Raw genomic sequence first — 14,633 nt, 5'->3', positions numbered from 1 at the left:
CCACCGGATTCCAAGCCAGAAAAAAGTTACAATAATAATAATGCTTTATTCACAACTCAGTCGGAATATTTACAGATCGATATAGAGCGAAAACAAATCGTGCTTTTTGTACCAAAATGTATATTAACTCCGAAGAACTTACATTATCAACATAAAAAGCAACGATTTAGAATTCAATCTCTCAAATACTTGTGAACGATAACTAGTCTAAAAGTCAATATTTACAAAGAGAAGAAAAAAGGAACATATTAAAGAATGTACGTCTAAAATTCAATGGACATGGCCCTTTCTGTTGTTTGGATATCAATGTTCTTAATGTCGCACGGGACTCTCTTAATAGTCTTTGAGCCTCTCAGACACAATAGAGCGGATCTTAATAATGAGAAAGACGTTTTCGCTCTGATACATGAGATGGTCTTCGCATAACTCTCTACTTTCTTAGTTGAAATCAGCTCAGCCAGTCTGCTATGGCATATACCGCATTCTTTTCCCGTACCTCCGGTTGTGGTGAAGACCACTGGTGTAAATGTACCATGTTTAACTTCAATAACTCTGTCCACATTTAGACGCTTCTTCTCCTTTTCGTGCATTCTTAAGATCTACTGAGGTTCAAGACCTTGATACGAGTCTGCATTTGAGTGACATACCCTAACATCAAAAAAGGCAGATCGTTGCATCGTCTTTCCCATAATCCACGTGCATGAACGTCCAGTTTTTCCCTCTACTTAGTTGTTCGCCTGATGTTCAGACGGGTTCTGTCTGAACATCATTGCATACCATACAAAGTAACTCAGCTTCGATATCGCATTACTCATTATGGCGCTGAATTACAAAACCCTCCCGTTTACAGATAATGGCATGGTCCACAGAAAAGGTTTCGCCGCAAACGCATGTGCGGGGAGCGTCGTCAATTGGCCAATCGTAGCTTGATAGCGTCTCTAAACTCCCTCTTGTTCAGGTTAAAACCCATTTCTTTCATCGGCGCCACCGACAGCCAAATGGATGTTCCTTTTTCTCCAGCCAGATCTAGAGATCTTGATACTTTTCTTGGTACTGTGTTCTTGATATGATCGACTAAGTTTTTAAGTGCCTTTTCGCTCTCACTTCGGGCTGCCTGCTGCGCTGAATGCACATTGAGGTCAACAGTGGTAGCTTATGTGTGTGGGAAACGATTTTCTCGACTAATGGCATGGTTGCTTTCACTGACAATTGATACCAATATGTAACCAATATAACCAATATAATAATAATAATAGTAATAATAATAATGATAATAATAATGACAGTGGTTTACTGAAAAACTTTAATAGAAATGATAAAACTATAGCTGTTTGACATTTCGATGTTGCGGACATCATTATCAAGGTAGAAATGACAGTTTTATTGCAGTTTGAATGTAAATTAGAAGAACTAAAGTAATATACACTTGCATGTTATCTCACTTGAATAGTTTCGCGCGAATTGAGTTATTTTGCACGTTCAGAGTTGGCTTGAGATCTTGAATAATTATCATTTTGAGGATAAGTCAATCGAATTTGTTGCAGCATTTTTCCAGTACTGAAAAGTTGTTAATTAAAACCGGTTTTGAGGTTCTGTGGGTGTTAAGCATGTGTTTTCGGCAAAATGTTGATCGAAGAGTCGGTTGGTGTATCGAACAAAGTTCATATCACATAGACCACATTTAGAAAAGTGCTAAAAAAAAAAGTGATACTTGCATCAACGTATTGCCGAACACAGTACCCTGAATCCGTTAATTGGAAAACACATATATATTATTTATAAATAGGATGTGGTGTAATCACTTACAATTTTGTAACCCAAGAGAATATTAATGTAAAATCTCTTGTCTAACTATAGACTGTTACACATATCTATGAAGGTAAAACCGGTATCAAGCTGTCTTACATTCGCTCTGTAAGTTTCCAGTTCATGTGTGTGTTGCATCCTGCAAGTGACCACTTCATGATTTTACAAATTTTCGCAAATGTAAGCATTTTAAGAAGCACAACAGATTTTCTGAAAATATAATGTCTTCTCACAATCTAGAAAGGGGATACTTTGGACATTCAATGGAAAGGGTCAGTTTAGGGTACTTTCAAACTACTTCCCGAGCCCCACCCTCAATGTCTCTTACCAAGATGCACGAATTAGCCGAAACAAACTTGTTTGTTACCATATTTATTGAATTAAGTGTACAAACGTTTAATAAGTTCGTCTCGACTACACCGGTAGGATTTCAATACGATCCGAGGTGACAAAATTATCACCCAAATTTCAACCCAAAAATTTTTCCAGAAAACAAAATTCGCTAAATTTGCTTTTTGTGATCATAAGTAAACCGATCTCATAATTTGAATTTGTTCAAAGTTACCTTTAAAATTACTGAAAAATATATAATCAACATTTTTTGAGTGAACTGGGCTGGAAGATCTCCTTTAATTAATTGTAAAGAGTGTATTTGCCAAAGTGTCAGTTTAGATCGAGAAACCATCTCAGTTATGGCGAGTAAATTCATGAATTAAAGATTCTTCATTTATGCATAAGCCTTTTTTCCCAGTTGTGAGAACGATTTCGACCACATCAACTTGTCTTTGTTCATTATCCTCTCCGTCTTAATGACCACAGCAGAACCAAGTAATTGAGTTCAGCCACTGTATCTCCATTGTGTCCCGTCATCCTCTGGTGTAATTATGCTGTGCTTGTCTGTGTTTCTTCTTTTTGTTCCATATTCGATCCACTCTAAAGCGACTGTATTCACTAATCTTTTCACCACACTTTGGACAAGTGTGAACTACATTCTTGAGCCCGTCCATTATAAACGGTATCCACATACAACAGTAACACCTGAAACGTAATACCACCAGCTTAGACATTCGAAATCACGCTGGGAAACAGGAAAGTAACCATTACAAAATATTTGCGCATAAAAAAGCCTATTAACTGTGCCTTTTAAACTTGCCGTAAAATTACGAAAGATTAACGAGAGTAAAAATTGTGATGGAAAATTATAGGAATAGAAAGGATAAGAGAAATTTAAAAAAATAATAAAGTGACTGTGTATTTCTCGGCTAAGATCTCCGGCGGTGATTTTTATTGCTCAGCATGATAAGCTTCTTGTAGAACTAATACAACATTGCTTTAGTTTTTCACTACTTTATTAAGGTCTATTGCTCGATGTGGCAAAAACATATGAGATCAACTAAACAGAAGCTGTTTTGCGAAATGCAGTCTAGGAGTAGGGTTTTTCATTAGTAAAATGACGTTTTGAAATTAACAGGGATAGGTTGAAAAATATATCTCATCACTGTGAAAGTGATACCATACCATGGTAATAAACAAAGCAAGCGTTATTTGTCAGAAAAAGTCACGTGAATCTCCCAAGTTGACGACTTGAAATCAAATGCATCAGACACAAGGTTAAGGTTTTTTGTGTGGCCTGGAGCCAACCTTTTAAACAGGAATGAAAATAATTTAAAAATTAAAAAAAAAAAGAATGAATAATAAAAATGAACGACACCCGAGAGATAACACAAGATAAAATTCTTTCAATAATAACCTTTTACACCAGTTGAAAAGGTTATTGCTTTTTTATATTTCCTTAGAATTCAATGTTGTTACTTCTAAAACACGTTTCTCGGGAGTCCATTCCTTAACAAGTGACTCTTTTAGTATTCAAAGATTTCTTTGTCCCTTTTATCAAATGCGATTTGAATAAGCTTTATTTATTTCAACACGTTGTTGATACTCTAGCAATAATTAAAGGTAGTACAACACGAATCAACTTTTCAAGTTCGAAACTGTTGAAAAAAAAAACCCTATGCGACATGAAAAATGTATACCGGGCAGACAAATAATCAAGAACAGCGTCGCTTGTAAATTTTCCCCGTCATCCTCACGTCTCAGCTAGTTGGAAAATGAATACAGAAAAAAAAATTGAGCAGGTGGAGAAGCTGATGAAGTGAAGCTGATTAGTAACAAAGGTTTGTTCTGTATCATGTCAGCATGAGGTGTCCCCTCCTTTATGGTGCGATTGTTATATGAAAAGAATGTTTTGACAACTATCTACATAACTGAAACATTTCACGCCAAGTTCTCGGTCAAATGATTGGTTCTCGTTGGGAAGATTCGTTTTAGAGCGCGTGGCGTTAGGGCACTAATTGATAAAAGGTGATGTGTTTATATCGAGTTTTACGACACAGGCTCCTTAGTAAAGCTGATTACTGTTGCTAAATCCAAGTCGCGCGAAGAGCTACTCATCTGCATTCGATAAATTAAATCAGTACTGTTTATTCTATATACGGCAGACAGTTTGCAAAACAACCCTGTTTGATTCGATTTAAAATAGGTGAAGTCTGAAATTAAATGTACTGTATATGATCTCAGATGAAAACAAAGACCCAAACTTATTTAATTTTACTGACTTTTGATCCGAGATTGTTCCTAAATAAATTTCACTTCAAATCGTGATAACTGACTAAAATTCCATTGACAAACTTTGATTCTGATTGGTATGAATAATTCGGCTTTATTTTCAATGAAAAAATCCGTCTGCCTCCGTGAAACACAAACGAAAAATTTGATTCGATACTCTTGTTTTGAATACATGTAAGTCTCGGAACAATCATATTCATGGCGATATTTCCAACCACAGAGAATGAATTTTCTCCAAGAGTCACTCATACAACAGAAACAAAATATATTTGGAGCGAAATGCTCATTCATACTTACTGAAATATGCATAGACAGGCCGAGGTCCAATAGGTATATTTTCCAGATTTGAAACTGGTACGAGTGACAATTTTTTCATGGCAATATGGGCATGTAATGTACACTGGAACATCTTCGAAAGCGGTTTCGGCATCAGAGGATTCCGCGCCATCTGCACCTGCTTGTTTTGTACACTCTTCGTCTTCACCCACTTTCTGTGAAACCAGGTGTATCCTTTCTTCGCTGGTCATGTTTTAAAATTAAACCCGAGAAATATTATAACTTCTTTGAAGAAAACGCCGGCTAAGGTCTCTTTTGAAAAATATTTTTAGGAATCCCAAGTGTTCGGTTCCTAAATATATTTTGAAATTGTTACTTTAAACAACACGACATCAAAATAGCTTATCGCATACCTCATTCGTTAGACGCTGTCTACTTGTGTTTTCCTATTGGCCGAACGCGACATCCGCAGCCCTTTGTTGCTCGATTACAGAGCAAATCTTTTCGTCACAATTCGCCCAATCAAGTTAATTCTCTTTCAATCTAAGGAATCTCACTCGACGATAATAAATGTTATTTCGAAATTACTGAAATGATAATTTTCAAGACACTACATAGTTCCATTCACAAAAATTACAAGCTTCTTAGAGATTTAGCAATATAAAAACACTGTCAACATACGGTGTACTTTGGTGAAAAACCATAAATTTCGGTCAAGATGTACATAAGTATCAGTGAGGCTTGATACTGACTATCATTAAACGTTTGAACTGTAAACTTCCATAGCCAAATTAGATTGAAAGTTGTCTCTGCTTCAGTTCCAAACCAGATGATATTAGACTAGATATCAAGACACCTTACATGTGTTTCTATTCAACAGCTAACAGTTGTCTTTTGCGCTTAATTCAAAAACGCTTCTAATATAATACACGTACAATTACTGTTTAAAACATGTTTGCATATAAAGAGTACACGAAAGAAATTGCATTTTTCTTCGTTGTGAAATTCAATTTTGTCAGAACAATCAAACTTCTTTCGGAGAGCGAAAATAGAACTGGATTTTTATTTCGATTTTGATTTGTGGCCGGGAATGAATAAAACATGTAATCTGAAACACGGTTTATTTGAGCTAGATCCTAACTGAGAATCTAATCTACGAAACGCCCGCCCAGAGGAAAACGTTTTTTGATTGAGTTGCAGATTAGAAACTTGAAGATCAATCGAGCTGCAAGCTGAATGGGCGGCTTAGTGTTCTACCACTGTCGAAGTGGCTCTTGCGGTCGGAGAAAATCTGTAGCTACACTAAATTGTTTCAACCATATCACATACGTACGCAATCAAACAGGCAGTGTTTCTTACTGTCTGCGGCACTAGCTGCCGTACACTTTCCTTCCTTTGAGAGGTATTCATAAGGGCAATTTCAAAGTAATAAAAGCGAGCTATTGAGCAAGACAGAAAAAATTCACATGGTGAAGTCTGGGAAATCAACCTTCCACCATATAACGAAACTTTTGGTAAACACAAATGACTTAGAAGACGGATGTGATTGCCGGGTGAAGCATCAGTGGAAATAAAACCAAGTTGCCATTATCGAGGAGTGGTTTTCACTTAACAGACTCTGAGCACTCGTGATAATTACAAGCTGATAGCTTAGAATACTACATTCTTGAAGACAGACCGCACGCTATAACTGATAAGACAATTTTTCCCAGCTATGAGTTCATGCTTTTGTCCTCAAGAATGAACCTTTCAGTCGACTCCATGGAGCAGAACTACATATAAATAAATTCTTTCGGCTGTAATCGAGTAGCCGTTCATAAAACAAGCATTAATAATGGCTTATATACCGCTCTGGGGTTCGCCGGAGACTGTCTCTAAGATTCTCACGTTGAGAAAGTCTTAACATACTTGAATCAGATCGTTCATACAGCGTAGATAGAGAAGAAAAAAACCCTTGTTGACTTTTCTCGGCAGCCATCTGCAAATCAAGTAAGTAAATAAACCTCCACCTCACCCCATTTATAGTGATTGAACTGATTCAGCGTTTCGCTATCTAATAATAAAATAATGAAATAGTAACATCACGACTAAGGAAATCACCAAAAAAATCGTGTTTCTTTGAAGTTAATCATTTTATTTTTTAACATGTTTTAACAAAGTCACACGCTCACAGGGAGACACGCATTCATAATCTGCCTTGTTCAATGGTGACATCAATTTATCAGCCACAATCATGGAGTCCACGACTTTTGCATTAACTCTTTAACTCCCAAAAGTGATCAACAAGTAACGTCTCCCTACATTATTCAAGCATTACCCAACAATAGGTAATGAGAATACTAAATCTAATCAGGTAGTAGTTCTAATTTACAAGGAAATGTGTAGCAGCTACGGGAGAGAGTTAACATTCAGATCTTAGGAGTTAAAGGATTAATCTTCTCAAAACTACAACATAACTGCAGGTTTCTGGGGAAGCGTACAAAGTGATTCAAGGAGCTAAGTCAAGTCTTACGTATCTTTAAAAAATCATTAGTTCCAATCCGTGCTTATCTTTTCAAACCTCCCTCGCTCTTGTTCCTTTTTGGTATACTTTCCACTCGGCGATGTTCATTTTTCTTTGCGATTCTTAATTTTAGGGTTTTAGTCAATTTAAGCGGAGTTTTCTCTTCCGGAAATAACCTGGACTCTGATGACGTCACACCTTAAGTCGTACGCAGAATCTGGGGATAACTAATTTCATCCATAGCTGTATCTTACGTTACATAACATGGTGACACGTCTCAAGGGGATTGACAAACATATGGCGCCTCCAAATCTACTGACGGTGTAAAAGCAGCGGGACTCAAAACACGGCCGACTACTTACTACCCCATTTGACTCAACTGACAACAATTAAACTTAAAACATAATATTTGAAGACTTGTAACGCAATCCCTCAATGCTTGGTTAGGTAAATAGCCATAAGAATTCCTCCAAGAGCAACAACCGTAGCTCCGAACACGAGCGGCCATCCGAGAAACTGAAAAACAAAACAGGCAACAGTTCTCAAACTACAAGATCGCTCGACTTCAATTGTCCATAAGGGACTAGTAAACAGACATCATGTGGCACGAGTAGTTTTCTTTCCTCAGTCTTCTTCTATTTTTTTTTTTTGGTTTTGTTTTTTTGACAAATTAAGTCTCACTGCGTTTCTCGGTTTTTTCAGGGTGTCTACAGGGAACGCAGCAAGAGCTCACATGACCTATAACAAGGGTTCGTTAGAAGGGGGCTTGGGAGGGGGGTCTAATGAATCTGCCGACCGTCCTTTATTTCGTCACCAGGATAGAACCAAATATGATAAAAGATACTAGTATGTTATATATATTTCGTTCGTGTATCAACACAGCTTAACCTTACTGAACACAATCTTCTCCTGAAAGTGGCTCGTTAGGAACTTCAGTAGAAAATTGGATATTCTAATACAATAATGTAGTGCAGTAAGGGATCACAGAATACAATACGTACCGACCGGTTATTTTTCTTACTTCCTCTTCTGGTTAGGTCTCCTACCATTCGTCGATACATTGTTCTTTCGCTTTCTTTTTCCGAAGCCAGTAGTTGTCGCAGTCGATTGAGTTCTTTTCTTATTGTCTGAAAAGTAACCATTGGACTCCTAAGAACCACCGAACCACCAAAATGACTCTTAAAAGGCACAAGGTTTGGAGAAATTCAGTGTAAATTTATGGTGATACAGTTCAGTGAGTCTGTATAATGGAGTGAGGGCACACCCCCGGTCCCTTTCCCTTGTTTTTGGCCTGTAGTCAGACCGCAAAAAAAAAGCACAACACACTGAAAGATAGATAGATAGAAAGTCAACACTAATACGTAAAAATTGTTCACATATAAGAAAATCCAGAGTCTTTTGGTACCATCGTGAAGGACTGGCGTACATAAAGGGGAAAGCGTTCGGCCCTAAGTTACGTTTGGTGGGCGATAACAGATTTTCCCCAAACCTTTTTTAATACAAACTGAGAAACTTACTGAATTACTTGGATCGAGCTGATCTGCTTTCTTAATAAACCCTATGGCTTGGCCTGTATCTCCACTGGCTGCTAAAACCTGTTGGGATTAATACATGTCTATCAATATCATCACATTGTTGTAGATACAAGGAGGCTACTGCACAGCTGGGAAATTAGTTGGAGAGCATACCTTCCCTTTCCTGAAGAGAGCCTTTACATTGTCAGGATCAACTTGTAATACCTGAGAACAAGATTTCTCTGCCGCAGAGTACGCCTTTATCTAGAAAATAATGATCATTGTCATAATATGATGTGTGTATAAATTCAAAGTTAGCACGGTTTAAACGTCAGGTGATTAGTCCTTTCATTGAGGAACTAGTTACCTTAAGCTGGGCAGCAGCCATGTTATTCCAACATTTCATTCTCAAGTTTTGTACTTCCTGTAAAATATGACATAAGTTGGATTTGTTTATAAATGCGCAACAACATTTCAAAATAAAATAAATGCAACTGCTGGGTAATTAAGTCCAACCATGGCACACAAAAACCAACCGTTCTATTTAATGACTAATCACTAGAGAGGAGGTGCCTGGTGGTGGATATTTACAGAGTCCTGAAGCCACGAGGTAAATATCCACCAGTAGCCACCCACACTGGTTACAATATTTTTGTTGCTTGTAGGTGAATATCAAAGGACACTCAGAGTTTGAGTAAGAAAACAGAGTGTGCCTTCAATACTACCCACTGTTTTAGCAGATACTAACGTATGCTGCCCACCATTACATGACATGATCAGCAAGAGAATAATCTCTCCTTTCAGATGAGATATTACTCTATCAAATGTACTCCAACTCATAGCCTCTTTAAAATATTACACTGGGCTTCAGTAACAATTTGCTATCACCCAATTGAATGTCAGGGTGGAAAGAAGCACTTTGAACTTAGCCTCTCTTTCCCAAGAATACCACAAGGTGAAGGCAAACAAACTGGAATCAAAACCAGATAGAGGGGGAAATGACAAGTGACTTCTTCTCCCACTTCCTCTTTTCTTTCCTCTTCTCCATCTTCTTCTTTTTTTGTTACTTGTAAAAAGTTTTCTTTTACACCCCTTTACAGATCAGGATCACTTATACCATTCTTCTTTTCCCAGCTAAATATCGCAAGAGAAGTCTGAGTAATTGCAAATTGTCATAACCCTATGAACTGCTCTAAGTGGTATCCACATAAACAAATATTGAATGAAAAAATACAAACCTCAGATGAAGATGATCCTAAATATTTTATGGCTCTTAAATCATAAGGAAAAAAAGAAAATCTGTTATTTAGAACAAAGAAATTGCATGAATATATTTATCACTGTAAAAAAGTGGTCTCTTAAATTGGTAAGAAATACCTCTAAAGATCAATATCTAAAATTTATATACCTTTGATAACTGTTGATTGCCCCAGCATAGTCACCTCCAGTGTACAAATCATTTCCCATTTCTCTCTTTTTCTCCCTTGGAAAAAAAAGGAACAGTATAAGTGGCTGTAACTTTGCTAAGTTCAACAGGTTTAGCACCTAGAAAAATAATCTCACCCTACATATTCAAAAAAGTGTTGAAGAGAAACAACATTTGTTTACACGAAGAAAAAATGAAAAAAAGCACAAAGATTGAATCATTTAGGCATTTACCCATCTAAATTGCAAATATCTAAGAGAACAGTTTGAGGAAGAAATGTTCTAAAAAATGTTGAAAAGCATTGTTCAAGATCACAAATTTGAATTCCATACCCAATGGAGATTCTCTCTTCATCACTCATGTTATTAATATTAGGACCATCTCGGACTGACAACAGTTGTATTTCATATGTAATTTTAGCATCAGGAGGGATAGGAGGTTTTGCATCAGGCCTGAAAAGGAAGAGAGAAGGATGATAAAATGACATAATTCTCAAGGCCATCTAATACTGAATGACTCCCTAGAGTTTGCCCCCGGTTTTCCTGATAATTTCTTTCATTCTTCAGCCACAAAATAAACCCAATGAAACAAACTTGCAGCAGGTCTATTTCAAGAACTCAGTATGATCATTACAAACTATGCCAAACAGAAAAAAAGAGCAAAATGGGTTAAAAGCCAAACTTTCAGCTAATCTTGTCAGTCTAATTTTGTAAAAGTGATATACTTTGCGGTGTCTTTGACTTGAAGTGTCAGCAAAAACCTCTGAGTGAACTTAGTAATTAAGACATTTTTTCCTAAACAAAGCAATATTAAAGTAATCTGTAGACAAACATACTTTCCTGCTTTTCCATAAGCATATCTTGCATCTGTAACAAGTTCACACACCTCATCCAACTCCATCAGGGATATTCCTATGTCAAAGGCTGAAGAGGGTTTATTTTTAGAGTCTATATCAAATAATGTTTTTGCACATTATTTTTCAATGAAGAGCTTCAATGGGTTATACCTAAACATTTTAAATCTATATATTGCAGCAGTCTTTGAATTTGTCACATAATTTTGTGCACATAAAGCAGTGTTAAAGAAGGTGGATTTTTCTTGCAAGTGCTGATTTTTCACAAACATCATTTAAAGTTATTTATAGTGGTCATCTATTGAAAGATGCATAAAATCATAGAAAACCAGTGCCTCATTTAAATGTAATCCCCTCAGACTGAGACCAAAGTAATTTTCTGAGCTTAAATCAGAAGGGAAGCATCCTTCTCCTCCCAATTCAAATACCTTGGATAACATCTCCTTCTCCAAGAATGAATTCCAAATTGCTATTCCAGTCAACAGCTGTCCCATCCTCTGTACGTCCAGCTGACTGTATCATAACTCGTTGCCCTTTGTCTGGTCGTGTATCCTGACCCTTCCCTTCACGCAACACCTACTCAAGAAAAAGTAGAAGATAAAGTATCAAGACAAGGATAAGAACACATCATACAGAACACACCCATCCCTTCAACATTTTTGTCACTTAGGGCCTGATTACATGAGCCCAGCTGGCCCAAATCTTGGCACTTTTTTATAGCACAATAAAACCCAACTTTATGATTAAATGACAACTGAGCCAATCCTAGTTAGCCAGGATCCCAGTAATGTCATTGTCTGTTGTTATATAATCACAAAATTGATTTTCCTTTTTTAAAACAAAAGTGCCAAGATCTTGGCAAAACCAAGTCAGCCCTAGCAACTGGGCATTCTGACATCTCCTGAAGGTATGATTAGGCTTGGTTAATTGGTGTAAAAATTTCAGGTTAACCAAGAAACAAGTCAAACCAAGAAGAGATCTCTAACTCAAAAAAACCTTACCCAAGCTATATACTGACAAGACTACTATTGAGAAGAAGAAGAATTTATATAGGTTTATTACTAGCTGAGACATGGCTTTATACCAGCAAACTTGCATGCATTATAAGTGTGTTACATGGCCTTGGATTGAAAATGTTAGTCCTAAGTATTTCACACAATTTACTCCCCTGAATTGCAGTTCAGGATTTTTCACTCAATGGAAACGAGAATGAATAATTGAGTCAAGTTTATATTCCTAATACCATCAGTTCTGTAAACAACATTAAATTTCACCAGGACTTCCACATCCATAGCTAAAGATCTTGACTTCTGCATGATCTCATGATACCTTACTTTGCACGTTAACCATGACTAAATGGTGCCAAAATTTGGCATTTTGTGCAAAAGCATTTGACAAACTTGGAATTCACTAGGGCATCTTTGGGAATGTTAGGCAACCTTTAAAGATGTTGGGATGCCTTAACCCTTTAATTCCCAGAAGTGATTTACATGTAACTTCTCCCTACAATATCTATATACTATCCAACAAACAGGTAACGAGATTACGCGAACTTATCAATTAGAGGTTGATATTATGATATATGATGGTAATTGAACTGAGTGGAGTGCAATTTGGGCTGTAATAATATACATGAAAAAATTACTTAGTTCTGATTGGTTAAGATAAATGCAGTTTTCAGGAAATTCAGTGCAGAAGAGAGTTAATTCAGTGCAAAAGAAGTAACAAACCAGACATTCTAATTGGTCAATAATCAAAGGAACCCACAGATAGCCAATCAAATGCGAGCCTTGTATGTTGCAACAAAATTTGAAAAATTGTGAGTGAAACAATAGCCAGTATTTTGAGTAGGTTTTCTTTCATCACTGCAGCTGAAAAACAGCTCTAACAACAAAAACACTGCTATAAGCACTGCCTTTTTGGTTGTTGGTTTGGAAAAAGTGTTGTTTAGAGAAGGGAATTGCCAAGGAAATCGAAAATTATGAGCTGACCCAGCTTAAAACTTTGCTTGGTTGTTTTGTTTTTAGTGTAGCTTCCTCACTGGCTGTGAAAAAGATGTGATTTAAAGCAAAAAATGGTGCGATTATGAATAATTTGCAACAGTGATTTCAAAATGGGTGTAATAAAACATCAAATTCTTGTGACTAAATTACAAGGAAATGTGTAACAGCTAGATGGGAGAGTTACCAATCAGATCTTGGGAGTCTGGGAAATCCAGGTAGGGTAATCACACATATTTAACTCGGACAGTTCCCATCCAGAACACAGGTGAATAACATTTACAAATGGTACTGGTATTGCCGATCACTTGCACCTGCAAAATATGCGGTCATATGTTGCGTATACCCACGTTTCACCAATTCCTGCCCGTTATGAAGAAACTTAAAATAACATGTTTTTATTACCCTTTTCTTAAGCAGCCCATTGCCCAGTATATCCATCCAAGTATCTTCCGTTTGATCATTAGTCTTTATATCCTTTTCTTCTCCTTCGCTTTCGGACGTTTCTGCTTCTCCTGTCACTTCACTTTTGATCTTCCTATACTCAGCCTTACTCTCCCTATTTGGAGACCTGTGACTGCCACTTTCATGATCAGCAGTTGAAGTTTCCTGAATACTCTTGGAACTGCTGTTAGTTTCAGCTGGGGATAGTGAAACCTCAGCTTCTGCTTGATTTGTGTCGTTTGGAGAGTTCTCTTTCTTTTCAACATTATTATCAAGAACTTTTTCCTGTTCTCCAGGTTCCAATGAATCGAGATTCGGTGTTTCTGAAGCGCTTTGATGTATCGTTCTTAATTCATTCATATTCTCACTGCTCTTTTCGCTCACTTCAGTTCTATCTGTTGAATCTGAAGTGTTTGTCCCATTTTCCAAAGTTCTGTGAACAGCCGGTTTTTGCTCTCCATCGTTGTTCTCAGCCACAAATTCCTTGCTATCTTCAGAGCCGTGAACATCTTCAGCCCCAAAAGTCTTTATTAAATTAATTTCTCCTTGAGAAGTCATAACTTCGTGCAAGTGGGAGTCTCTAGTCGGAAGTGATTCATCAATATCGAAATTCGCCATATTGAAATGATATCAATCTTCAGTTCCCAGGGATTCTCGACCAAAGTAACGACAGAATGTACCACACGACTGTGAATAAATTAAAGTCATATGTAAGAACAGCGCATAACAGCGTGATTGATAAAGCAATCTTCGCATTAATGAACACTACTTGAGCATTAGTGAAAATGAGGCCTGAATTTTTTTCAGGCCTTATCTTCACTACTGCTCAGCTAGTGTTCATTACTGCGAAGATCGCTTTAATATTCACATCTTTATCCGCAGTTCAAATGTGACTTTCATTAATTCACAGTCGTTTATTCACCTCTTCACGGGTTTATTTGGAACTCAAATTTGGCTTGTTAGCTCAGATGGTAGAGCGCTGCATCGGTATTGCAGAGGACATGGGTTCAAATCCCGTACAGGCCTGAATCTTTTATGAATGAATGAATGCATTACATTAAGTTTCTAAATTCGTATGGTAGCCAAAAGGGAAACTGTTTGTTAATTTCTCTCTTTTTTTAACGTCCTTTCTCGATTGCGATAAACATTTAGGAGATACAAACGAAAAGTAATTACAATGAACTCT

At 37.0% G+C, this 14,633-nt stretch overlaps 2 protein-coding genes and 1 pseudogene across 2 annotated transcripts; all 3 read right to left on the bottom strand.

Moving 5' to 3' along the window:
• Positions 1-139: 139 nt before the first annotated feature.
• On the bottom strand, positions 140-2,176 carry LOC149046828 (uncharacterized; annotated as a pseudogene).
• Positions 2,163-5,145, bottom strand: LOC113668282 (LITAF domain-containing protein). Its single transcript, XM_027184170.2, has 2 exons — positions 4,729-5,145; positions 2,163-2,844 (listed from the first exon to the last, which is right to left on the bottom strand). The coding sequence occupies exons 1-2, from the start codon at positions 4,956-4,958 to the stop codon at positions 2,673-2,675; spliced, it is 402 nt and encodes a 133-aa protein (XP_027039971.1). The 5' UTR covers positions 4,959-5,145; the 3' UTR covers positions 2,163-2,672.
• Positions 5,146-6,820: 1,675 nt separating this feature from the next.
• On the bottom strand, positions 6,821-14,125 carry LOC113668378 (peptidyl-prolyl cis-trans isomerase FKBP8). The gene is made up of 11 exons (XM_027184279.2): positions 13,409-14,125; positions 11,432-11,579; positions 10,986-11,073; positions 10,483-10,602; positions 10,133-10,207; positions 9,963-9,996; positions 9,092-9,148; positions 8,899-8,988; positions 8,728-8,805; positions 8,212-8,337; positions 6,821-7,726 (listed from the first exon to the last, which is right to left on the bottom strand). The coding sequence occupies exons 1-11, from the start codon at positions 14,063-14,065 to the stop codon at positions 7,643-7,645; spliced, it is 1,557 nt and encodes a 518-aa protein (XP_027040080.2). The 5' UTR covers positions 14,066-14,125; the 3' UTR covers positions 6,821-7,642.
• Between the last annotated feature and the right edge of the window lie 508 nt (positions 14,126-14,633).

Source organism: Pocillopora damicornis, chromosome 4 (assembly GCF_964200805.1).
Source record: "Pocillopora damicornis chromosome 4, jaPocDami1.2, whole genome shotgun sequence".
Lineage (NCBI taxonomy): Eukaryota > Metazoa > Cnidaria > Anthozoa > Scleractinia > Pocilloporidae > Pocillopora > Pocillopora damicornis.
The sequence above is the reverse complement of the archived record's forward strand: the minus strand, read 5'-3'. Positions and strand labels throughout refer to the sequence as shown.